At 28.4% G+C, this 26513-nt stretch overlaps 1 protein-coding gene across 1 annotated transcript; it reads right to left on the reverse strand.

The window, feature by feature from the left end:
- Positions 1 to 582: 582 nt before the first annotated feature.
- Positions 583 to 25081, reverse strand: LOC111618154 (geranylgeranyl transferase type-1 subunit beta-like). Its single transcript, XM_023359616.1, has 9 exons — positions 24960 to 25081; positions 20381 to 20505; positions 11225 to 11289; positions 10910 to 11061; positions 10702 to 10834; positions 10584 to 10629; positions 2450 to 2634; positions 1687 to 1795; positions 583 to 1617 (listed from the first exon to the last, which is right to left on the reverse strand). The coding sequence occupies exons 1-9, from the start codon at positions 25052 to 25054 to the stop codon at positions 1469 to 1471; spliced, it is 1059 nt and encodes a 352-aa protein (XP_023215384.1). The 5' UTR covers positions 25055 to 25081; the 3' UTR covers positions 583 to 1468.
- Between the last annotated feature and the right edge of the window lie 1432 nt (positions 25082 to 26513).

The raw sequence follows: 26513 nt of genomic DNA on the forward strand, positions 1-26513 counted from the left end.
TATAATGGGACGTAATTAATCATTTTAATTTAACAAAACCTTCGTAATTGTTAACATAAAGAAAAATTGCCTTTTCCGGATGAAATTTTAAAATATTCTAATGGAGAGAAAAATATATTATTTCTATAGCATAACAAGATTTGTAAAGATATATTTTATCTCTTATATGAAGCTGAATAACATTTTGATAAATCTTATTTACTATCTTATAAAACAGCTATGTTATATTTTACAATTAAGATTTTTTAACAATATTTTTAATTAAAACAGATTTTAATCTAATTTTTAAAATATTACAAAATGAACATGTGGTTTAACTGATTAAATTTTTGAAAAATAGTTATTAACATCATTAAAAAAAAGAAACAAGTTTGTTTCTGCTAACACAATGATAAACACTAAACACTCGACTATTGATTTCTAGGAATTGCCTACATATTTTTTTTTAATAATAAAGACACCTTGATTTAACAATTTAATCAATATATAATAAATTATAAGGTATCAAAATTTCATTACTTTATATTTGAAACAAAATTATATAGAGAAAAATTATAACTAATTACCAAATTATTTTATTTTTTCCTGCTTCAAAATAATTAATAAAATCTGATATTTAATAATATAGTATAGCCATTTATTTGGTTATCAGATGCTGATATTAACTAACTAAAAAAATATGGATAACTTTAATTATATAATAATTAACTAAATCTCTTCCTTGAATTGTAATATGTAAAGTAACTGATGTAAAAATAAACTTTACGACCAATGTCAAAATATTCTAAATAATCTAGATTAATCGAAATTATTTATAATGTTCACGAATCTGAAATGTAAACGTTTTAATCCTTTTGATCTTTAAAATATAATAAACAATAAAATTAAAAATATTTAATTAACATTATTGATGATCATTAACTATCAAACTTTCGATTGCATACGTGATTTAATTGGTCAGACTGAGCAATAAATAACTGCTTTTGCATATTGTGAAGTATCATAATTAATAATTTATTTTAACCTATTTTGTGACTTCTGTATTAACAAATAATGTTAAAATCACTTTATAAAAAGCGAAACTTTGAAGCAATTTAAAAATTTGTGCGTATTTTAAATACCAAACGATGATTTCTAAATAAACGCTCGGAAAATATTTAGCAAATTTAACACTACATCTTAAATTTTTAACACAATTATAATTGAAAGATATTTTCATAATTAATTTTAGATATAACAAATCAAAAATGGCAAATATATTTTATATCTTCAATCTTCTATATGCTGTAGCTATATCACAGAACAACTGCATTAAGAAAACTTTAAAAAATCATTAAAGTTGTTTAGGATTAAGTTTTGATTTAATCATTATTTTTCATTATTATTATATGGATACTTTCCCTTTGGACTGGAGGACAATCTGATGAAAGCTTAAATAAATATATAAACGTTATATGTTATTTTATCATCATCTATCCGCAGATTTCCATTGTTCGTGTATATTATAAAGATGCTTTGTAGCTCTTAAACTAATATTTAGAGCGGGATACACGGGAATTAAACCTTCAATATCCATGAGAGACATTCCACTTATTCCCATGTAAGTATGTAACGGATCTTTAATTATAAAACGATTATGTTATTATAATAAAAAGGAAAATTAGTAAAAGCATAAGTTTTAATTACCTGGAATTGTATCTGGCCATTTTGCCATTCCACCTGTTATGGGATCTTGTGTAGACAAAATGAATTTCATATTTTCTTCTTCATTAACAAAACTATACGAATCTAATATCTGTTTTGAAAATATTTTGAATATTAATTATTAAGAGAAATAGAAGTATGAATTAAGATACATGAAAAATAAATGCAGTTATTATTTAATAATGATGTGATGTAACTTGAATACAATTAAATTTTCTGTATCGAATTCGTACATGTAATTTTCTCAAACATTTGTTAAAATACAATTGCAAGTCACAAGTGCACAAGTACAGTTCTTGGTTGTTCTGAAACTGGGAAGCAAACGAAGCCTGAATTTTGCTATCAATATAGCTTTACAATCCACTGACTTGCGCACTTGTCATGACTCTCAATAGCATTGTAACAAATGTTTGAGAGAATGTGTGCATAGCACATGCTTTGGAATATATGTAATTTTGATTTAAAAACTAAACAAAGAAATTTCAATTTAAATAAAACTCATTTTAAGTTAGTAATTTATAACAGTAAAAATTTTAATTATATATGTGTTAGAATAAATATTCAAAAATTGTTATTAATTGAAAAAAATATTTTATAAATGAAAAAATTTTTCATTAAAAATATTGCAACTTTCATTAATTAAAGTATATTTTAATTTGTTATTGTTTAAATACATATATTAAGCATCAATGACCTCAGTTTAAATTTCAAACAGTAAAAGAAAATTCAATTATGTGTACTAAACCTTAAGAGTGGCACCTATCCAAAACGAATAACATGTATCAGCTGGTTTATTAGGTCGACCTTGAAAGCCTCCCTCTTGCCGAAAAATGCACCAACGCCGCAGTTTTGCTAACTGATTAGAATTTAAGGCAACAGTCAATTTTCCCATTAATGATAATGTTGCCACAGCACAGAATGTTGGCCCACCTAAAACATTGTTAAAAATAAACATAAATTTCAAAAACATATAGTTAAGCTGTTAAAGTAACAAAAAGAGATACTAAACTAAACAAAAAACTATTTTGCAGAGAGAAAGAGAGAAAAAAATAAAAACTAGTTTCACTTTAATTTTATATGCTATATCAAAACAGAAAAGAATGTATGTTCATTACATTATTATAATAAAATTGTTTCATTATTTAATAATAATATAATACATAAATTTTCATATTTTTTTTAAAAATATGAAACTATATTATTGTTTAAGAATATTTTAATAAGCTAAATGAATCTATCATATATCATTAAAACCATCTCAAACCATTCAAAATACTCTGAAGATATGTAACCATATCTTTAAGGACATTTTAACTGTTCAGTTTGAAATGTATTGTAAAGTTTTTTTTTGTATTCAAATACATTAAAAATTTTTTTTGAAGGTTTAAAAAATACAGTAAGACCCTGCTTAACACAGGGATGCATTCCTAGATGACAAAGCGCTAAACGAAACGGCGTAAACGAGGTCATTTTAACATAGAGTAAATACGGATAGGGGAACATGTTACCAAAAATAAACAAATTTTACTTAAGTTATTTTTATATTAATTTGTATAATAATATATGTTAAATAACACATAAACATACACACACAGAAATGTAAAGTTCATTTTTTGTGATGAAGGTCCTGCCTTTTGTTTTTTTGCAGTAAAGTTGTGAAGTTTCATTTCTCACTTTTTTCTTTCCTTAAGTGAATGTCAGTAGCAGAAGATCGCATCCAAAACGCTTCGTTTTGCTTTTGCACTCCTTTCAAAATCTGGATTATTCACTACAGTTTGATCAACAATTTCGGTTATGGTTACCAAACTTTTACTAAGGAAATCTGTAGAGAAACTTTTTGGGTTCTTTGTTTTCAGAATCTCTATTTTCCAGTTCTACATGAATTCCTTGTTCTGTCAGTTCTCGAAGGTCATCGTTGGCAAAGCTCTCACTAGAAACTTGCGGTAACTCCTCAATATCCTGATTGTCTACATCTCCTAGCTGTATTGATTAGGTTGAATTTGGTCAACTTAACAATACAGCAATAGGCTCTTCTCTTTGAGAATTCTTGGATACCTTCAGTCATAAGCCATTACCTCTTTCACACTTCATTCATGCATTTATCAGTTAATTCTTGCCAAGCGAAGCTGATATTGCCTATGGCATCCATGATGTTATATTTTTTCCAAAATTGCACCAAACAAACATAGATTCAAAGAAAGTACACCACTGTGCCATCTTTTTCCGATTGGTTCATGTTAGTAAATAATCTTATTATATACGAATCAATGAAATGCCACGATAATTTAAATCAGTGTAAATTTTGAGCTTTTTTTAGGCTTCAGCAGACCGTGTTATATCGAATCAGCATTAAGCGGGGTCTTACTGTATTGAACATTAATAATTCAAATCAAATGCAGTAAGGAACAGAACAAAGAATCTTTAGTCTTCAAGCAAATAATCTCCAGCAGTATCTTAGAACAGTTGAAAAACTTGGGCAAGCAAATGTTAACTATATTTCTTTCTTGAATGTTGTTGAATATCTACAAACAGAGCAAACATAAAATTTCCATACTTATAATCCATAAGTTCTCATAGACTGGTCTGTCAACATCTATCATCATTAATCACTAGTCATAAAAATACAGAGCAAATTTAAGACTTTAGGGTGGTTTACCCAGAAATATGAAAAGATAATAAACATGTTCTTACTCCAAGATCTTCAACTGTCAAAATTTAAATTTTTACCATTCCATTTGTATGAAATTTTCTTAAATATATATTTTCAATGCTTTTTATTCAAAGCTCAGAAAAAATGATGTAAGTTCATAAAACTATTATTATAAACAATAATAATAATAATAATATATTATAACTATTTATTCCAACTAGCAGAAATCAATCCAATAAATAATTAAGCAGCTTAACTATGAATATAATTAAACAGATATTAGGAATTGATGAATTTGAAATGAAGAGAGTTGTTTACATGTTATCATTTTGCTCTTATTCGCAAATGAAAATAAATGATTTGCACTCTACTGTTTGAATTTTAGTATATTAACAATAATAGTATTAACTATTACAATACTAATTGCTATTAGTATTATAATAGTTAATTTTGTCATTATTATATAATATTTTGAAGAATTTAAATGGTTAGAAAAATAGCAAGATAAATAATCAGCACAGCAATGTAATACAAAGTAAGAGTAACCAACGAAAATTTGCTTTCATTTAAAAATAAATGGGCAATGAAAATTTTCATTGCCCATTTATTTTTCAGATTTATTTAAAGATTTCAATTTACAAAGATGGAGCTTAATATTTTTAAAATTCAGGAAGAAAACTATCCCAAATTTTTTAAAACTTACTTTTTAATTTTACCGAAATTTATTTTTAAAATTACTATAGAAAAACAAATCACAATAAGAAGTAATATACTGTGTAAATATGATATCTTTAAACAAATGTTTACAATGAAAATTATTAAACAATATAAAAATTTTATATTTTATAAAATACACATAGATAAAACAACAGACAATTATCGTTTAGTTTACTTTAATGAATGAAAACACAAAAAGAGAACAAAAGCGAGACTTTTGGTAAATAAATTTATCATCATCAAGCAAAACATATAACTTAAATGGAATTAAGTATAATCATTCTAGAATGTCAACAGAATATTACATTTAAATTTTAAAATTAATAAACACATCTTTAAATTTATTTAATAGAATTTTTAGATAATTAAATAAAACATAAAATATTGAAATTATCGTGAGAAAAATAAGAAAAAAATAAAATACATAAAAAAACACTTTAATGTTTATTTTGACAAATTTTAATTTAAAAGAAAACCAAACATATAAACCTATTAATATACATCAAACCTTAAATCAAGAGTCACTTTCTTTCAAGTAATGATGTTTACAAGATTATTTAGCTTTTTCAAAATGTTGAAATCATTTTTGAAAAAGGTTAGTTTGTGTAAGAAGGATAATCAATTAGGTCTGTTTAGAAAAGTAGTTGCAAAGAAAATAAGAAGCAATAATTAATAGAAAGCCTTCCTGGAAAAATTGTAAATAAATAGTTCAGGATTTACGAAACATTACAATAAAGGAAGTAAAACATATTTGTTTATTAGAATACAAAAGCTTATATATTCCAATAGAGGTAGAGAAAGCTTATGAAATAATAATAAGAACGTTAAAGGATCATTTTTTAATGTCACTGAAGGAAGAAAAGTGCTGAAAATTACAAGAACTGTGGGAACTTGTTGCAGTCAGAAAGTAGGATTTTCCATGGGATCACATTTGTCAAGAATAACAACAAAAATAGTAATTCAGGAGGTAGGTGATGGTACAATTGGAAAGCTTGAAAAGGATATTTTTTAATTAAATAATTTTAGATTCAACTGGAAGAAAATGATTTAATTAAAAGTTATAATTATTAAATTTAATACGAGAAGACACTTAATACCTCCCTATAAGGTCAAACAGATACATATGTAACCCATAGCCAAATGATCACCTTAAATACTTGGGCTAAAAATCTACTAATTTAAATAATTAATATTAAGTAATTTGCTACTAAAGGTAGACAATTTCAATTTGTTCGATTTAGTTTGAGTAAATGATTGGGACTAAAAATATGGCTCAGGTATCAAATTAAAGCTCTTACCCTAGATGATGTCACTGAAAAGTTCTGAGAAAGATCCAATGGTTCAGGCAAGATAAAGAGGCAAATGTACAATGTTAAGTCTACAAGATAAACATGTCAGAGACCCAATCCATTAACTTTAGCCTGAACAATTTTTTTGGTGTTTTGCAGTTTAATTATGGTAAATACTGAGTCAATAAATGTACATTTTAGTTATTAAGACAATTATACTCTTCCAACTCAGCTTCATCAATTGTTCCCTGCTCAAAAGTCCAAATAATGCCAAGCATACACAGCTATTTTTTTTAAATTCAAAAATGAATTTTTCATCATCAAATATAATCTTTGTAAATCCAAGTTCTTCACATCAGTAGATAAAAATTTTTATTCAACTTAATATGTTAAATAAAAATTTTATGTAATAGCAACACTGTGTGTTAATATCTTTCTGTAGCTTCATATACACAAATGTTGAAAGAAATTAGGGCATTTACTATTATTATTTTACATGATCTACATTGTTAGATCAAATATTACTTCATAATGATAAGAACACTTATTAGAAATAGTATTAACCATTGTCTTTATCAGTTTTCAGGGATTACACCCTAAATGCTGATGGATAATGTGTTACTCTTTCGGATCTATAGTTTTCACAATCCAGACAAAATTAATCTGATAACTAAATTTATAATTTAACAAAAAACAGACTTTTAAAAAAATGACACACAAAATATCCATCAATAATAACCACAAATATTTTTATATTCTTTATAATTAAAATAAAAAGCAGATCTAGTGTCTAACTACAATAAAAAAAAACTTTTGTCCATTAATGATTTTATGAAAAAATACAAAAATAAATATAGTATATAGTTTGTAAAATTTTTAAAATATATTTAAGCAATAAAAGAAAAAACAATTAAAGAAAAAAGTATCTATAAGGAAAACAATAAGCAAGCTTGGTCAAGCTAATCTGATAGCATGCTCCATCAAAGCAAATCAAATATTAATTTTGTTTAAAATAAATTTTATAAATTCTTGGAATCACTTAGTTGTTCAGAAGAAGTTTTCACTGAATATACAGTAAGGAATGTGGTTTATAGATTCAGATGAACTGGGTAGTTTTTACTATAGCTTACAGTGACTGTAAATGAAAATGTTCAGTTTCCTTTTGTGCATGCTTATGAACATGCACAATGAATGGATTGAATGAAATATAACTTAGGTAATGAAAGTAAACTACCTCATTGCACATGTCCATGGACATGTCTGATAGACACAAAAAGTCCTAATATAAGACTTTCACTATTATAGTGAAGCATGCTAAAAAAATAAACATTACAGATTCCATTAAAATTTAATGCTGAGGATGCATTTCTGTAAATGGAGGGCTAAGCAAATTAGCAAAAAGCTAAGTCATAACATTTATTTTTCAATAAGTTAAGATATAAATAATAAAATAAAATTTTTCTTAAATTTTCCTGATATTCATAGTAGCTACTTCACAAATGAAACATATGCTATGAAGGTTAGTTCTATTTTTAACAAATCTACCAAATAAAGCTCTGCAAGATATAAATTTATCTGTTTTATCTGTGGTTCTTCTTGAATATAATTAAAAAAATCCAGCAACATTTAGTGGCACCATCTGTTATGATATTTTATTTCAAAACTTTTTATATTTTTAATTGTTATAAAATGACAAAAATCTTAATTTTGAGGGTAAGGGTGGGTTTTATAAATAACTAAATGCTGATAGCAAGTAAAATTGTCATTAAATCTGATCCTACTCAAGATACACACAACCCTCTTTATCTCCTCGACCATTAACCACCAAAATTTAATAGTGCGAGAGCCGAACTTGATGAAATTTTTGAGAGAAAAAAATTTCATCTTTTGAATGTTAAATTAGTACAAATCCTAGCAAAAACAAAAATTTTTCAATTTAATTAATGGAGGATGATCGCATCTCTCTCCCTAGAGTCACTTCCTTTCCCAGGGGACTCATCGAATGTGTCACCAGGAACTAATTACAAATATTCACTATTGGTCGAAATTAGTAATGTGGCTAAAAAGAGAGCATTGAAACCAAAGGGGGAAAACCCCTGATATAAAAGGATTGAATAAAAGACAAGAAGGTCATCAAAAATCCGAGAGTTCACCGAGCTATCTTCTTTTCATGTGAGTGCTCCATTGCCGATCCTTTCATCCGCCCTTCCACCGATCCCTCAACTGCCATTCCTTTCCATTGTTACCATTTTCCAAACCTGACAAGCTGATGTAACAAACTCCAATTCCCTCAACGATCCAAGACGATCCTGTTCATCAAGCGATCTACGACATCAACAATCAACCCACCTATCAAGGTATTTTGCATCGTGCATAATATTGTACACTCTCTCTCTCTCGGCTAGGAACCCATTAACTTAATTAATTTAAATACTCAAGCATGTTATGCTATATAGCTTTATCCAATTTAAGCCGCTATTTGAAAGCTTAATAGAACTCTCTGTTATCCTATGTATACGTGTAAATAGTTTATATAAATAAACAGGTATTTTTTCTTTATAAGTAAGTTCTAGTGTGCACTTCTTTCGGTTGCGTCGTCTCTCGGTCTGTCTCCATCCCGGACTCCTAGTATCTACATAGGCAACCACTTGCAAAAAATCGGAACATCAACCGAGAGTTTCTGTATTTGCCTTAAAAGATACAGTGGTGTCAGTCCTGATATAGGCATCACCAATCTGGTGCCTACCCTCTGGTCAATAACATCAATTCCCCTAATAAACAAACTTCCTGCAAAATTTCAGAAATTTTCAACAAAAGATACAGGAGTTATTAAGCTTCAGAGGGTGAACAAAATCATGTCACATACACAAACATCCATACCAGTGGCAAAGAGTGGATTCAAAACTGAGGAAAGCACCTAACCAGTAAAGGACTAAAACCAGGTGCATTTAAGCACATGTCCACCTAAACAGGTAGAAAAACAAAACAATTATCTGTTAAACAAAATGTAACTTCTTACATTATCTTTTGTACACTAGTACTGTCAGGAGAAATTTATTTGAAATTAAGTAATGAAATAATTTAATTTTTAACAAATTGTAAAGATGCACCGCAGGGGAAGTGCTACCTACCACCCCCACCACTGATCCATACATATAGAAATTACCCGCAAATTTTTTTTTTTTATTTCTTGATGTTTCAAGGTTCAGAGTCCAAAAATAGAAAAATCTGGGGAGTCATTTTTTGACTGATTACCATAGTTTTCCTCTGTTATATATAACAACCAGAAAAGTAAAATGCTTTTGTCTTTTCCATAATTAGCAGTTGGTTTAGAGGCAGATGTCATTGCATTTGATCCACACACACAAATATTAAACAAATGACTTCTTGGTGTTCCTGCATTCCTTCCATTGCATTGTTCTAAGATGCTGTGGATAGTGTGAATAAATCTTTAAATGTAATTTGAGAACACATCTTATCTATTCAGTGCACCAGACTGCAACCACTTTAAAATGACTTCTTCAACAAGTTATTTTTGTTGCTAAAAATTTGAGGTTGTATTGCTGAAGCTTTACTGAAAATTTGTGACAAAATATGCACGAAGTCTGACTACAAGGATTCCAAACAAATTACAATTGACTGATCTAACATATCAAATGAGTCACAACATACAAACTGTCATAAGAGTACAACATAACAGTAAAACATTACAGAGAATGACTAACTTAAATGTAGTTAATTTTTCTAGAAAACCCAGAATGAGAGACATAATAAAAAAAAAAACTTTATTTTTTAAATTTTTATTGAATATTCTTATGTAATTAAAATTTATTCACTGAGTAAAATTTAATTATTAGTAACTGCTTTTAATTTTGTACTTTTTTTTTATTAATGTTAAATATTTGATTTATTCAGAAACTATTTATTTATTAAAATAAAGAATTATTTAAAATTTTCCTTTAAGAAAAGCTAGTTACTTTCAGCTTTACACTAGAAATAATTTGTCTTTGGAGTTATTTCAAATGGAATTTTTAGTCCACAAAATGATAAAAGTCAAATATTCTGTGAACCAAAAATTGATTGTTTAATATCATTAGATGTATAAAATCATTCACAACATAACTAAGCTCAATTCAAAATTCAAACTTTTAAAAAAAATTAATTTTCAAATTCTTGAAATTTTAAATTCTACTTTTATTTCAATATTAAAACAACATTCTTACCATGTGCTTCAAGTCCTGGTCCCTGAGCAATGCCTCCTTCATAAGTCTAAAAAAAAAAAAAAAATCCTTGAATGAGAGATTCATAGATATCTAATTATTATTGACAAATAAATCTTACCACACTTTTCTGAATATATTCTATTACTTTTGGAATATTCATGGCACTCCAATCTTGCAGAATATAACAGATACATGCTGCACAATAAACAAACCTCATATCATTTTCACTTTCATCAATAACTGGACAAAAACTGAGAAAAAATTCACATACATTATATTGTGTTAGCAATCAGGTTTATAATAAAAGATATTTTAAAAATTTTTACCTTCCATCTGGTTGTTGTAATGCTCTCACTCCTTCTATCAAAGCTAACCTATTTACTCTACTAAGATCATCACCAAGAATTATCAATGATGCTAAACCGGTATATGTCATCGCAATATGCGCACTATCATAATTATTAATGTTTCCTGGTTTCTATAAATAAATAATATTTTAAAAATAACTACATTCTAAATTTTAAATTAGTTAAGTTCATAATTTATGTAATTTAATTAGATTTGTCTGCATTTCAAACCAACATTACAGTTAAATATATGTACTTAAAATTATTTCATTATATACTGTTTTTTACGCTTACTTTAACAATTAAAGAATTTCCAATTGCGTTTGATCCTCGAAAACCACATCTATTTAAATTAGATCCTAAAAGATAAAGAATTCAAGAAATCTATTAAAAACAAATTCAATAAATTATTTTATATATATATTTAAATAAATATTTGTGATATTTTGTTTTTTATCTTCTGATTTACTTAAATTCTTCCATTCAGAAATAACAAAAACAATTTTTTTTGACTGTTTTGTCGGAGAGAAAATCAGAAACTTGAGAAAATTAGGACTTACTCATATTGATAACGATGATTAATTGATAACACTAAATAGAATAATAGTAGTTTTAACTGGATAAATATAACCTAAATCAAAAAATATTACAATTTTTCTTCATTTTCGAAAAGTTCTTGCTGGATTGTAAACTTTTATGTATTAATACAAATACTTAAAATTCTTATTTTATTGATTGTTTTTGCAAATCCTTCTAATCTCAATTATAAAACATATAACACTTATTAATTCTAATTATTATTCTTAATTAAAATAACATATGTCAATAATTTAAACTACTATACTGCAAACAAATAAGTTTTTTTGGTATTAGATCTCTTTCCACTCAGAGAGTGGAAAGATAAAGGGGGCAATAATAATTAAAATTACATTAAACATTTAAAGCAATGATTAAGACTGATAACAATTATTGCACATTATCAGTACATGTTGAAGCTAATAGCACAGAATAAACAGCTTAAATATTTCCATTTATTTTAATACAGGGTGTTTATAAATGAATAGTGTGGTTTTAAAAATTAATAATAAATTTATTTATTACCTAATATGGGCAAACCTTACAATATAAGCAGCGGCAACTGTCCAAGTTTTTTATGCATTAATCACAATCCTTCAATGTTTGCACCCATGGTCACATGACACACATCTACACGGTAATCAAATTCTTCCCATACGCAGTGTAGCATGTCCTCCATGATGGTCTGACAAGCGAAGAGCAGGTAGCACATAAAAAACTTGGACAGTTGCCGCTGCTTATGCTGTAAGGTTTGCCCATATAAGGTAATAAATAGATTTATTATTAATTTTTAAAACTGCATGATTCATTTATAAACACCCTGTATAATTACATATACATATGCATGAGGGGCATTTGAAGTTCCCAGAAAATGTAAATATGTCAGGAAATTGAAATTAGCATTTTATTTTTTTTTTGTTTTTATCATAAGTTCCATATAAGTTAACACATTTTTCCATATAGTGTTGTTACCCTTCTAAGCACTTCTGGTAGAAATCAATGCTCTTTGATTCTAGCTACTACACTATAAAATGTTTAATTTTGATCTATCAAGTGACAGCAAACACCTTTATCATCTGTTTTTTTTTACCTTTCCAGCTGTTATGTATACATAAGTAGAGAAAATATTAAAATCGTGTAAAATTTAACCCGTCAAGTTTTTTGCAAATCATCATGCTTTGAGTGTTCTGAAATCAAAAAAGTAAATAAATAAATAAATTCCTGGGGCATGTGTGTTGGCATGTCTGTTTCATTTAATATCTCAAGATGGGGTAAGGACAAAGAAATGAAANAAATAAAAATTTTAAACATAAACATTACATGAAATTAAATATAATTTTTGTTTCTATATTGAGGTGTTACAACTAAAAACTTAATAATAATTTTTATCCAATGATGATAAATTGGTTTTACCAAATTACTAGTTAATAATCTTTTATTCAGTTTAATTAATAGCTATAAAAATTTTACTTTTAATACGTGTACTATAGTAATAATTTACTTTCTAAAAATCTTTTCTACCATGTAGACACTTATTTGGCCAAACCCACAATGGAGAGCAGATGGGTGGTGAGGAATGGAATCCAACATATCCAGGACATAATGCTCATGAAAAATTCCTAGAGTTGTATGCCCATGTTTGATCCCTTCTGTTCCCAAACAGTACACAAACATCTTAACTACCTTGGCCATCTGGTTATTAGTAACAAGTTATTTGTTTAATTTGTCAACAAATTCCAAAGTTCTTTTACAAATTTTTCCTGACAATACAATTATGATTTGATAATACTTTAATGTATCTTTATTTAATGTGATAAAGTTTAGAAACATAATGAAAATATATATGTTAGGCTCAAAGACCAAAAATGCTTATTGATCAAAAGAAATCTACCACAATGCATTCTTTCTTCTCAGATCCACAAAACAAATTTCACATTTGGCACAACACATTCCGGCTTATTCAATAAAACCGCAAAGTGAAATTCGTATCAATATTCTGTTTATAATCAACCAAAATGCAATCTGACAATGTGGTAAAAAAAAGTATTTTGGTTGCTTATTACTGCAACCATGACACAATGTGATAAAAATATCTGTGCAAAAATTTGTTACTTATTTTTGCAGATATTTTTAATGAATAATCTATATATATAAAATTACAAATCCTGACTGACTGACTGATTCATCATCACCCAAAGAAAACTGCTGAACCTAAAGAGGTGAATATTTACCCTTTGTATAACCTCCACGGTTAAAAAATTGCTAGAGAACTTACACTTGTGGCTGATACAAGAATTAAACTGGAGAGCATCGCCAAGATGGCACACAAACATGGGTTTTCTAAAAAATGAATTCACAGTTTAGACAGCTACTATCAATTTGATTAGCTAACTTAAATTACATTGATGAGAACCACAATGATGACAGGAACAGAGAGATTAATATTAATTTCACCCATGCAGTAATTAATTTTGAGGACAATATGTATAATTATATAAGGAAATAGCAAGATATAAGGGCACGTATGTAGCATGCAGGTGCAATTAAAGCATCTATAAACTATTACATAATGGGAAAGATCTAATGAACATCAGGAGAGGACCTGGTATATATATATATATATATAGTCCTGTTATGGAATGAAAGATTTCAGATGGACCTAGATTACCTGATCCAGTTTTCAGCAACCTGAAAAGGTTGCTGAAAAACTGGATTGCAGAACACAGATTTGACATAACTCACAAGAAGAGATCCACTGTCCTATCCACATATGCATTGGACAATGTTACAGCAAAATTAGATCAAGCCTCAATAATAAATTCTCTACTAAATAACTTACAGAATTGAAGTCCTAAAGTTCTTTAAGGCAGACCAATGTAGATGCTGCATTAATTATAAAGAAAAGTCATTTTCATTTTGTTATATTTATAATTCAATTACGTCAACCATCTATGAGCATCTGATTGGTAGTTTCGAATTTGAAGTACATCTTGTTCTTTAGATTATTCCATTTTCAATACCAATAATTCAATCTTCTCCTAAAATGATCTTAGAAGATTGAAAATGGTAGTTTTTCTTCCCATTGAAGTAACATGATACTGGACTAGATCAAGGTAATGTGGTGATGTATTTGGCTAGTTTGTTAAATCTAGAACTGATCACTGGTATTGTGTACATCCTGGGGTTTGCCTATAGTTTTCATTATCTTTTACATTTGTTAATAATCTAATCATTGTTAGATTTTGCTTATAAGTGATCTATACCTAAATTTTTAGCTAATTTAGTGCAAATCTTGTTTAGTTTAGGTTCATAGTGAAGGATAAGATATTTTTGTTCTTGGATTACAAGCTGCATGTTCTTGCTTGAGTTGTTTTCTACATTGTGAACTAGTTTGATGATAAAGTTGGCATTAAAGATAGTGTTAAAACAATACTACAATATGTTCTATTTCATGCATAGTGTCCGAAAAATGAGCAATATAAGCTCATTTTATAAGCATCTTATAGTTTGTGGAATCATTAGAGTTAGAGATATGAAAATAGCATGGTAATTGGGTTCATGATATACACGAGTGACTATTTTTCCCGTGTCAAGTACAATTTCAAGGTCCAAGTAGTGGACTCGGATTTACTAGACTGGTAGATTTAATGCTAACACACATCTATTGTTATTCAAAGCTTGCAACAGCTCATTGATATTAAGTTTAGCTTCCACAGAATGAAAATATTTATATAAATATTTTGATGTTTAGATAGAAGTTACTTTTAGATATTTTGCATATATGGATATATAAAATAAGCTAAAAGTAAATTTTATCATAACATTTTCCAGGTTTATAGAACCTGGTTTACCTTTAACGAACCATAAAGCCTTTACATATAAGACTTGGCTGATTTCAATTTTAAAAACAATCAAATGATTGTTCTTTGTGACTACAAATCAAAATTAAATACGTCTATTCTCTAAAATAACTTTTAAGTGTTTAAATAACTAGATAGATGCACCTGCTTGTGTCTAACGAACGCAATCCATTAGGTAACATTAGCAAACAACGTTTGAAAAACTTAACATGCTGATTCCTAAGAAAGTCGATGTTTCTATATTGAGGTGTTACAACTAAAAACTTAATAATAATTTTTATCCAATGATGATAAATTGGTTTTACCAAATTACTAGTTAATAATCTTTTATTCAGTTTAATTAATAGCTATAAAAATTTTACTTTTAATACGTGTACTATAGTAATAATTTACTTTCTAAAAATCTTTTCTACCATGTAGACACTTATTTGGCCAAACCCACAATGGAGAGCAGATGGGTGGTGAGGAATGGAATCCAACATATCCAGGACATAATGCTCATGAAAAATTCCTAGAGTTGTATGCCCATGTTTGATCCCTTCTGTTCCCAAACAGTACACAAACATCTTAACTACCTTGGCCATCTGGTTATTAGTAACAAGTTATTTGTTTAATTTGTCAACAAATTCCAAAGTTCTTTTACAAATTTTTCCTGACAATACAATTATGATTTGATAATACTTTAATGTATCTTTATTTAATGTGATAAAGTTTAGAAACATAATGAAAATATATATGTTAGGCTCAAAGACCAAAAATGCTTATTGATCAAAAGAAATCTACCACAATGCATTCTTTCTTCTCAGATCCACAAAACAAATTTCACATTTGGCACAACACATTCCGGCTTATTCAATAAAACCGCAAAGTGAAATTCGTATCAATATTCTGTTTATAATCAACCAAAATGCAATCTGACAATGTGGTAAAAAAAAGTATTTTGGTTGCTTATTACTGCAACCATGACACAATGTGATAAAAATATCTGTGCAAAAATTTGTTACTTATTTTTGCAGATATTTTTAATGAATAATCTATATATATAAAATTACAAATCCTGACTGACTGACTGATTCATCATCACCCAAAGAAAACTGCTGAACCTAAAGAGGTGAATATTTACCCTTTGTATAACCTCCACGGTTAAAAAATTGCTAGAGAACTTACACTTGTGGCTGATACAAGAATTAAACTGGAGAGCATCGCCAAGATGGCACACAAACATGGGTTTTCTAAAAAATGAATTCACAGTTTAGACAGCTACTATCAATTTGATTAGCTAACTTAAATTACATTGATGAGAACCACAATGATGACAGGAACAGAGAGATTAATATTAATTTCACCCATGCAGTAATTAATTTTGAGGACAATATGTATAATTATATAAGGAAATAGCAAGATATAAGGGCACGTATGTAGCATGCAGGTGCAATTAAAGCATCTATAAACTATTACATAATGGGAAAGATCTAATGAACATCAGGAGAGGACCTGGTATATATATATAGTCCTGTTATATATAGTTCCGGAATGAAAGATTTCAGATGGACCTAGATTACCTGATCCAGTTTTCAGCAACCTGAAAAGGTTGCTGAAAAACTGGATTGCAGAACACAGATTTGACATAACTCACAAGAAGAAATCCACTGTCCTATCCACATATGCATTGGACAATGTTACAGCAAAATTAGATCAAGCCTCAATAATAAATTCTCTACTAAATAACTTACAGAATTGAAGTCCTAAAGTTCTTTAAGGCAGACCAATGTAGATGCTGCATTAATTATAAAGAAAAGTCATTTTCATTTTGTTATATTTATAATTCAATTACGTCAACCATCTATGAGCATCTGATTGGTAGTTTCGAATTTGAAGTACATCTTGTTCTTTAGATTATTCCATTTTCAATACCAATAATTCAATCTTCTCCTAAAATGATCTTAGAAGATTGAAAATGGTAGTTTTTCTTCCCATTGAAGTAACATGATACTGGACTAGATCAAGGTAATGTGGTGATGTATTTGGCTAGTTTGTTAAATCTAGAACTGATCACTGGTATTGTGTACATCCTGGGGTTTGCCTATAGTTTTCATTATCTTTTACATTTGTTAATAATCTAATCATTGTTAGATTTTGCTTATAAGCGATCTATACCTAAATTTTTAGCTAATTTAGTGCAAATCTTGTTTAGTTTAGGTTCATAGTGAAGGATAAGATATTTTTGTTCTTGGATTACAAGCTGCATGTTCTTGCTTGAGTTGTTTTCTACATTGTGAACTAGTTTGATGATAAAGTTGGCATTAAAGATAGTGTTAAAACAATACTACAATATGTTCTATTTCATGCATAGTGTCCGAAAAATGAGCAATATAAGCTCATTTTATAAGCATCTTATAGTTTGTGGAATCATTAGAGTTAGAGATATGAAAATAGCATGGTAATTGGGTTCATGATATACACGAGTGACTATTTTTCCCGTGTCAAGTACAATTTCAAGGTCCAAGTAGTGGACTCGGATTTACTAGACTGGTAGATTTAATGCTAACCCACATCTATTGTTATTCAAAGCTTGCAACAGCTCATTGATATTAAGTTTAGCTTCCACAGAATGNAAATTTATATATATATAAAACAAAAATGAACAATAATAAGAAAGTAACAAACTGGAATAACTTGAATCATTTTCTTTCCCCGATCATCCAGCATACGGATTTACATGGCAGAATATACCGGTTAACACGAATTCATTGAACTGATAAATATTTGTGATATTTTGTTTTTTATCTTCTGATTTACTTAAATTCTTCCATTCAGAAATAACAAAAACAATTTTTTTTGACTGTTTTGTCGGAGAGAAAATCAGAAACTTGAGAAAATTAGGACTTACTCATATTGATAACGATGATTAATTGATAACACTAAATAGAATAATAGTAGTTTTAACTGGATAAATATAACCTAAATCAAAAAATATTACAATTTTTCTTCATTTTCGAAAAGTTCTTGCTGGATTGTAAACTTTTATGTATTAATACAAATACTTAAAATTCTTATTTTATTGATTGTTTTTGCAAATCCTTCTAATCTCAATTATAAAACATATAACACTTATTAATTCTAATTATTATTCTTAATTAAAATAACATATGTCAATAATTTAAACTACTATACTGCAAACAAATAAGTTTTTTTGGTATTAGATCTCTTTCCACTCAGAGAGTGGAAAGATAAAGGGGGCAATAATAATTAAAATTACATTAAACATTTAAAGCAATGATTAAGACTGATAACAATTATTGCACATTATCAGTACATGTTGAAGCTAATAGCACAGAATAAACAGCTTAAATATTTCCATTTATTTTAATACAGGGTGTTTATAAATGAATAGTGTGGTTTTAAAAATTAATAATAAATTTATTTATTACCTAATATGGGCAAACCTTACAATATAAGCAGCGGCAACTGTCCAAGTTTTTTATGCATTAATCACAATCCTTCAATGTTTGCACCCATGGTCACATGACACACATCTACACGGTAATCAAATTCTTCCCATACGCAGTGTAGCATGTCCTCCATGATGGTCTGACAAGCGAAGAGCAGGTAGCACATAAAAAACTTGGACAGTTGCCGCTGCTTATGCTGTAAGGTTTGCCCATATAAGGTAATAAATAGATTTATTATTAATTTTTAAAACTGCATGATTCATTTATAAACACCCTGTATAATTACATATACATATGCATGAGGGGCATTTGAAGTTCCCAGAAAATGTAAATATGTCAGGAAATTGAAATTAGCATTTTATTTTTTTTTTGTTTTTATCATAAGTTCCATATAAGTTAACACATTTTTCCATATAGTGTTGTTACCCTTCTAAGCACTTCTGGTAGAAATCAATGCTCTTTGATTCTAGCTACTACACTATAAAATGTTTAATTTTGATCTATCAAGTGACAGCAAACACCTTTATCATCTGTTTTTTTTTACCTTTCCAGCTGTTATGTATACATAAGTAGAGAAAATATTAAAATCGTGTAAAATTTAACCCGTCAAGTTTTTTGCAAATCATCATGCTTTGAGTGTTCTGAAATCAAAAAAGTAAATAAATAAATAAATTCCTGGGGCATGTGTGTTGGCATGTCTGTTTCATTTAATATCTCAAGATGGGGTAAGGACAAAGAAATGAAATTTGGTAAAGTAGCTTGTTTATAAGGTATAGATGCTATTAAATATTGGGGGTTAAAGGTTGAGGGGATGGTGAAATAGAGTGGTTACATGTCATATGTTGAGTAGGGTACGACAATGAAGATTTTACTCATTAGCATTTAGTTTTTTTATAAAACCCATCTCTACTTAAGCATTTTGCTGTTTTATAATAATTAAAGATATAGAAATTTTTTATGACAAAATCTCATAACAGATGGCAATACACAAGATTTTATTTATTTATTCTAATCTCATTATTTCATTTATATATATTTTATATTATATAATTATAATATAAAAGTTATTTTTAAATAAAATCTCATAACAGTCAGGAAAGTTACACAACTCGTTGCTAGAATTTTTTATTTGGAATTGAAATTATTTTCTGAAAAAGTCCAGTGGGGCTAGGTGCAAATATGCAATAAAACAAATCTCGATAAGTCCGTGCTTGCATCAATTAATTATAAATAAAACATTCTGTTTACAAATAATAACCATTTTACAGAACTTTTAGAATACTCCAAGTATTTAAGAGAGAATACTTTTGCTTATAATATAAAATAAATTAATCATTGTTGAAAACTACACACATTTTATTTAGTAAATTGCCACCAAAAAATTAATTGCAACTTTCGGCATTAAAACGTTTGATATTTTTAATGCTGAAATTACAATTAAAATTTTATGAAATTTTTATTTAAGAATTTTTCAAAGTAATGTTCTAAATAATATTTATTTATCATAAAAATGATGCAGATTTGACTATTTAAAAATTTTTATATAAAAAAAATAAACATACCATTCAAATCTGGTAGAAGCTGAAGAGAATAAATCCAGTCAATAATCAGCTCTCTTTCCGATTCAATCTCGTCCAAAGCATTTAACAAGTCGAGTCCCGAGATGGCAAAATAAACAACAGTTAACCTATAAAAAATTGATAAAACTGAAATTATTTTCTGAAAAGTAATCCTTACTTAGTTATATTATTATACAGGGCTTTAATTTAAACAATAGTCTTTATTTGACACAGTCTCAAATTCATATGCTGTTAAGTACTAGTATTTTTAAATATATAAACCTAAGAATATGACCTACCCAAACTTATGAGAGTAAATTTATTACTGAAGAGAAAAACTATCTTTAATATTATAAAAATGAAATTTAATTCACATCTAACAACTTTATTCTTTATAAATACATATGGCCTTATCATATTTACAAACAATGCCTTCTCTAATAACATATGTACCATATTAAAATTTATATATATATAAAACAAAAATGAACAATAATAAGAAAGTAACAAACTGGAATAACTTGAATCATTTTCTTTCCCCGATCATCCAGCATAGGAATTTACATGTTAAATTAAACTGGTTAACACGAATTCATTGAACTGTTTAATTCAAACGAGATTTCGATACAGTATTTTTGTAAACTTCCAGAAATTTTAATTTTCAATTAAATAAAATAATTAATGTCCATCTATCAAATAAACTAATCAGAAAGTTTCTATAAAGTACAGGAAATAAGTATGACTAAAAATAAACATTGTGTCATATGAAGGCTGATGGGAGGTGATGGCTTCCAGACAGTGAGAGTGATGTGGATACTGTAACTGCCATTTGAACCTGCCTTTTTCAAACTTTTTTGATTTGTTTTGTCTGTTTGCTGATGGATTTCTCTGACTAGCTGATGTAATAAATTAATTTAAAAAATGATTATAGTCCAATTCTGTGTAAAAATTTAACCTTTTCAGCAAAATTTTAAAAACAATCAATTGTAGAATGGCATGTTTGCAAATAAAAAATAAAAAAGCATTAATTCTAGGCACAAAATATCACAATTCAAAAAATCTTTACTAAACACTTAGGAGTGAACAGATCAACCATTCAGAAAGGATTTCTTGGTATCTCATTTACCCATTCAGTTAAGCATTTTCAAGTTTATGGACAACACAGAGGTTTACATTGACAACACTTTACACTCGAAAATCTTAAAAGTCCAGTAATAAATAATTTTATACACGCTCTTAGATTGTTCCATAGATTTTTAAATAATTTTTGAACATGTTGTTCCATACATTCCATAGGTTTTTAAAAATAATTTGTAAATATTGTTCTTTGCATTCCAAGTTCAAATCTTACTGGTTTTAAAAACCTGAGGAAGACCAGGATACGGTCAAAAATGTTAGTTTTCCATTAAAGTGTATTACTGGACTTTTAAGGTTCTCGAGTATAAAGTACATGCATTCCAGTAATTATCTAAGTTGTTTTAATACATTGACACAATGATTCTACGTAATAAGATCCACAGAAATATTGTATGGATAGTTTATGGGTCACTAATAAACTGATAAAAAACATTTTGATTTTTAGTCAAATCTCCATAATTTAAAACTTTTTAACTTAGACAAATTTTCTCCCCCAATTAAAGTTAACCAGGTTTCACTGTACAAATTTCCAAAGATATTTGATCAAAAATGTTCATTTGAATAAAAAGAATTGAAAAAGCATAATATGAACTTAAATTTTCTTATTAATACTACTTTATTTTTCATAGAATTGTTCTATCTTTTCTTTCTACATTAGTTTTATTTTTCATATTATTGGATTGTCAAAACTCCGAAAATTTTTCTACTTTTTAATAACAAAAATACTATTCTTAAATAAAAATTTTAAACATAAACATTACATGAAATTAAATATAATTTTTGTTTCTATATTGAGGTGTTACAACTAAAAACTTAATAATAATTTTTATCCAATGATGATAAATTGGTTTTACCAAATTACTAGTTAATAATCTTTTATTCAGTTTAATTAATAGCTATAAAAATTTTACTTTTAATACGTGTACTATAGTAATAATTTACTTTCTAAAAATCTTTTCTACCATGTAGACACTTATTTGGCCAAACCCACAATGGAGAGCAGATGGGTGGTGAGGAATGGAATCCAACATATCCAGGACATAATGCTCATGAAAAATTCCTAGAGTTGTATGCCCATGTTTGATCCCTTCTGTTCCCAAACAGTACACAAACATCTTAACTACCTTGGCCATCTGGTTATTAGTAACAAGTTATTTGTTTAATTTGTCAACAAATTCCAAAGTTCTTTTACAAATTTTTCCTGACAATACAATTATGATTTGATAATACTTTAATGTATCTTTATTTAATGTGATAAAGTTTAGAAACATAATGAAAATATATATGTTAGGCTCAAAGACCAAAAATGCTTATTGATCAAAAGAAATCTACCACAATGCATTCTTTCTTCTCAGATCCACAAAACAAATTTCACATTTGGCACAACACATTCCGGCTTATTCAATAAAACCGCAAAGTGAAATTCGTATCAATATTCTGTTTATAATCAACCAAAATGCAATCTGACAATGTGGTAAAAAAAAGTATTTTGGTTGCTTATTACTGCAACCATGACACAATGTGATAAAAATATCTGTGCAAAAATTTGTTACTTATTTTTGCAGATATTTTTAATGAATAATCTATATATATAAAATTACAAATCCTGACTGACTGACTGATTCATCATCACCCAAAGAAAACTGCTGAACCTAAAGAGGTGAATATTTACCCTTTGTATAACCTCCACGGTTAAAAAATTGCTAGAGAACTTACACTTGTGGCTGATACAAGAATTAAACTGGAGAGCATCGCCAAGATGGCACACAAACATGGGTTTTCTAAAAAATGAATTCACAGTTTACAGCTACTATCAATTTGATTAGCTAACTTAAATTACATTGATGAGAACCACAATGATGACAGGAACAGAGAGATTAATATTAATTTCACCCATGCAGTAATTAATTTTGAGGACAATATGTATAATTATATAAGGAAATAGCAAGATATAAGGGCACGTATGTAGCATGCAGGTGCAATTAAAGCATCTATAAACTATTACATAATGGGAAAGATCTAATGAACATCAGGAGAGGACCTGGTATATATATATAGTCCTGTTATATATAGTTCCGGAATGAAAGATTTCAGATGGACCTAGATTACCTGATCCAGTTTTCAGCAACCTGAAAAGGTTGCTGAAAAACTGGATTGCAGAACACAGATTTGACATAACTCACAAGAAGAAATCCACTGTCCTATCCACATATGCATTGGACAATGTTACAGCAAAATTAGATCAAGCCTCAATAATAAATTCTCTACTAAATAACTTACAGAATTGAAGTCCTAAAGTTCTTTAAGGCAGACCAATGTAGATGCTGCATTAATTATAAAGAAAAGTCATTTTCATTTTGTTATATTTATAATTCAATTACGTCAACCATCTATGAGCATCTGATTGGTAGTTTCGAATTTGAAGTACATCTTGTTCTTTAGATTATTCCATTTTCAATACCAATAATTCAATCTTCTCCTAAAATGATCTTAGAAGATTGAAAATGGTAGTTTTTCTTCCCATTGAAGTAACATGATACTGGACTAGATCAAGGTAATGTGGTGATGTATTTGGCTAGTTTGTTAAATCTAGAACTGATCACTGGTATTGTGTACATCCTGGGGTTTGCCTATAGTTTTCATTATCTTTTACATTTGTTAATAATCTAATCATTGTTAGATTTTGCTTATAAGCGATCTATACCTAAATTTTTAGCTAATTTAGTGCAAATCTTGTTTAGTTTAGGTTCATAGTGAAGGATAAGATATTTTTGTTCTTGGATTACAAGCTGCATGTTCTTGCTTGAGTTGTTTTCTACATTGTGAACTAGTTTGATGATAAAGTTGGCATTAAAGATAGTGTTAAAACAATACTACAATATGTTCTATTTCATGCATAGTGTCCGAAAAATGAGCAATATAAGCTCATTTTATAAGCATCTTATAGTTTGTGGAATCATTAGAGTTAGAGATATGAAAATAGCATGGTAATTGGGTTCATGATATACACGAGTGACTATTTTTCCCGTGTCAAGTACAATTTCAAGGTCCAAGTAGTGGACTCGGATTTACTAGACTGGTAGATTTAATGCTAACACACATCTATTGTTATTCAAAGCTTGCAACAGCTCATTGATATTAAGTTTAGCTTCCACAGAATGAAAATATTTATATAAATATTTTGATGTTTAGATAGAAGTTACTTTTAGATATTTTGCATATATGGATATATAAAATAAGCTAAAAGTAAATTTTATCATAACATTTTCCAGGTTTATAGAACCTGGTTTACCTTTAACGAACCATAAAGCCTTTACATATAAGACTTGGCTGATTTCAATTTTAAAAACAATCAAATGATTGTTCTTTGTGACTACAAATCAAAATTAAATACGTCTATTCTCTAAAATAACTTTTAAGTGTTTAAATAACTAGATAGATGCACCTGCTTGTGTCTAACGAACGCAATCCATTAGGTAACATTAGCAAACAACGTTTGAAAAACTTAACATGCTGATTCCTAAGAAAGTCGACCTCCATTTTTCATAACGACTGAACGCCCTCTGCCTGTTCGTTCTTTTGAATAATTGTCAATTTATAATTTATACCCATATATAAAATTTCATATAATATTAATATTTGTTAAATTTTATGAAATAGTTTCGTATAATCCGAATTTATTTATTTCAACGGGAAAAAAGTTCATTATAATTGTATTATATTTCGTTATAAACGGCGGAATTACGTGAGCTGTAAAACCGATCTCAGTTTTCTATTAGAAATATTCTTAAATTGTGATAAGATATTTAGTTAAGAGCGGCGATTCTAAAAAAACAACAAAAAAAACACGATAGTTTCGTGTGACGTATCAGCCTGCTGAATAAAGGATCCGGGTTCGAATTCCGTCAAAAATATCATAATTAATTGATGGAACAATGAGCGTCTTCAAAATAGTGTGTTGGCAGCAAATTTCTGCCTTCTGTTCAAAATCACAGGCAAATTTGCTACCAGAAAACTGGAAGCGTCTTTTCGGCTGCTCTACATGCCAACAAACAAGATGGCAGCCACCACGAGTCATGTAAGAGGTATATTTTGCTTTGAATTTTGAATTCATTTGTTAATTAATAAATATACTCTGAATAAATGCAGAACAAGTTAGTACATTAATAGAATATTTTGATATACCAGTGTATTTACGTAAGACATTACACAGCCTAATTATTTTAGTTGTTGAAGTGTAATCTTAGGATTGATTTCATTACTCCTATGGAAATTAAAAAATTTTCATCCCTTTGTCTTTCTTCGAAATATTCATTGTTTTAATTAAGCTGTTTTCATTAAATAAGTTCAAAATTAATTTTAACGTAACGTGGAATTCCACATAATTTGCCATTTTTCTTGTTTTTCTTTCCCGGTTTTCCGGTAGCCAGCATTTGTGTTCTCTCGAAAACACCACTAGTTGTGTTACTCCCGGCAGCATCCCACCGGATTGACGCGGAGATTTTGAATACGCTCAATACATCCAATATTGTTTCCCATTTACATCCTCATTGGCTGACCTCATTGCGAGTCGGGCCAGTCATATAACATCTAATAAACTGTGCTTCTCTTTGATAAATCAATCGATACGTCATTAATAAGTGAATTCAAATACTTTGGAACCTGGTTAACTAGGAGTTCTTTTCTCTTCCCGATCATCTAGCATAGGGATTTACATGTTAAATCAACTGTTTCACTCGAATGGGATTTCGATACTTTCTGTAAAACGCGAAAACTAGGTAGACTGAAAATAAGAATAGGTGAGTAGGCTTTCAGACAGTAAATGACAGAATACCGAATAGCTTCTCACAGTTTAAAGTGGCCGGCAAGTCTTCGTGAACTTTGAACTTTCACCACAATAAACGCTGTTGTCGTTACTGTTTTAGGTTTCTTTTTCGTTACTACTGTACTACGGTTCTTGTTGAATGAATGAATAACTCAGGAAAAGGGTTCAAAATGC

Source organism: Centruroides sculpturatus, unplaced genomic scaffold (assembly GCF_000671375.1).
Source record: "Centruroides sculpturatus isolate CEXI.00-Female unplaced genomic scaffold, Cexi_2.0 scaffold62, whole genome shotgun sequence".
Lineage (NCBI taxonomy): Eukaryota > Metazoa > Arthropoda > Arachnida > Scorpiones > Buthidae > Centruroides > Centruroides sculpturatus.

Coding starts and splice junctions, on each gene's coding strand:
- LOC111618154 (XM_023359616.1), bottom strand. CDS start 25,054: ATGGAGGTCGACTTTCTTAGGAATCAGCATGTTAAGTTTTTCAAACGT. Junction 20,506..24,959: donor CGTTCGTTAGACACAAGCAG/GTGCATCTATCT, acceptor AATTTTTTATAG/GTTAACTGTTGTTTATTTTG. Junction 10,630..10,701: donor AATATATTCAGAAAAGTGTG/GTAAGATTTATT, acceptor TTTTTTTTTTAG/ACTTATGAAGGAGGCATTGC.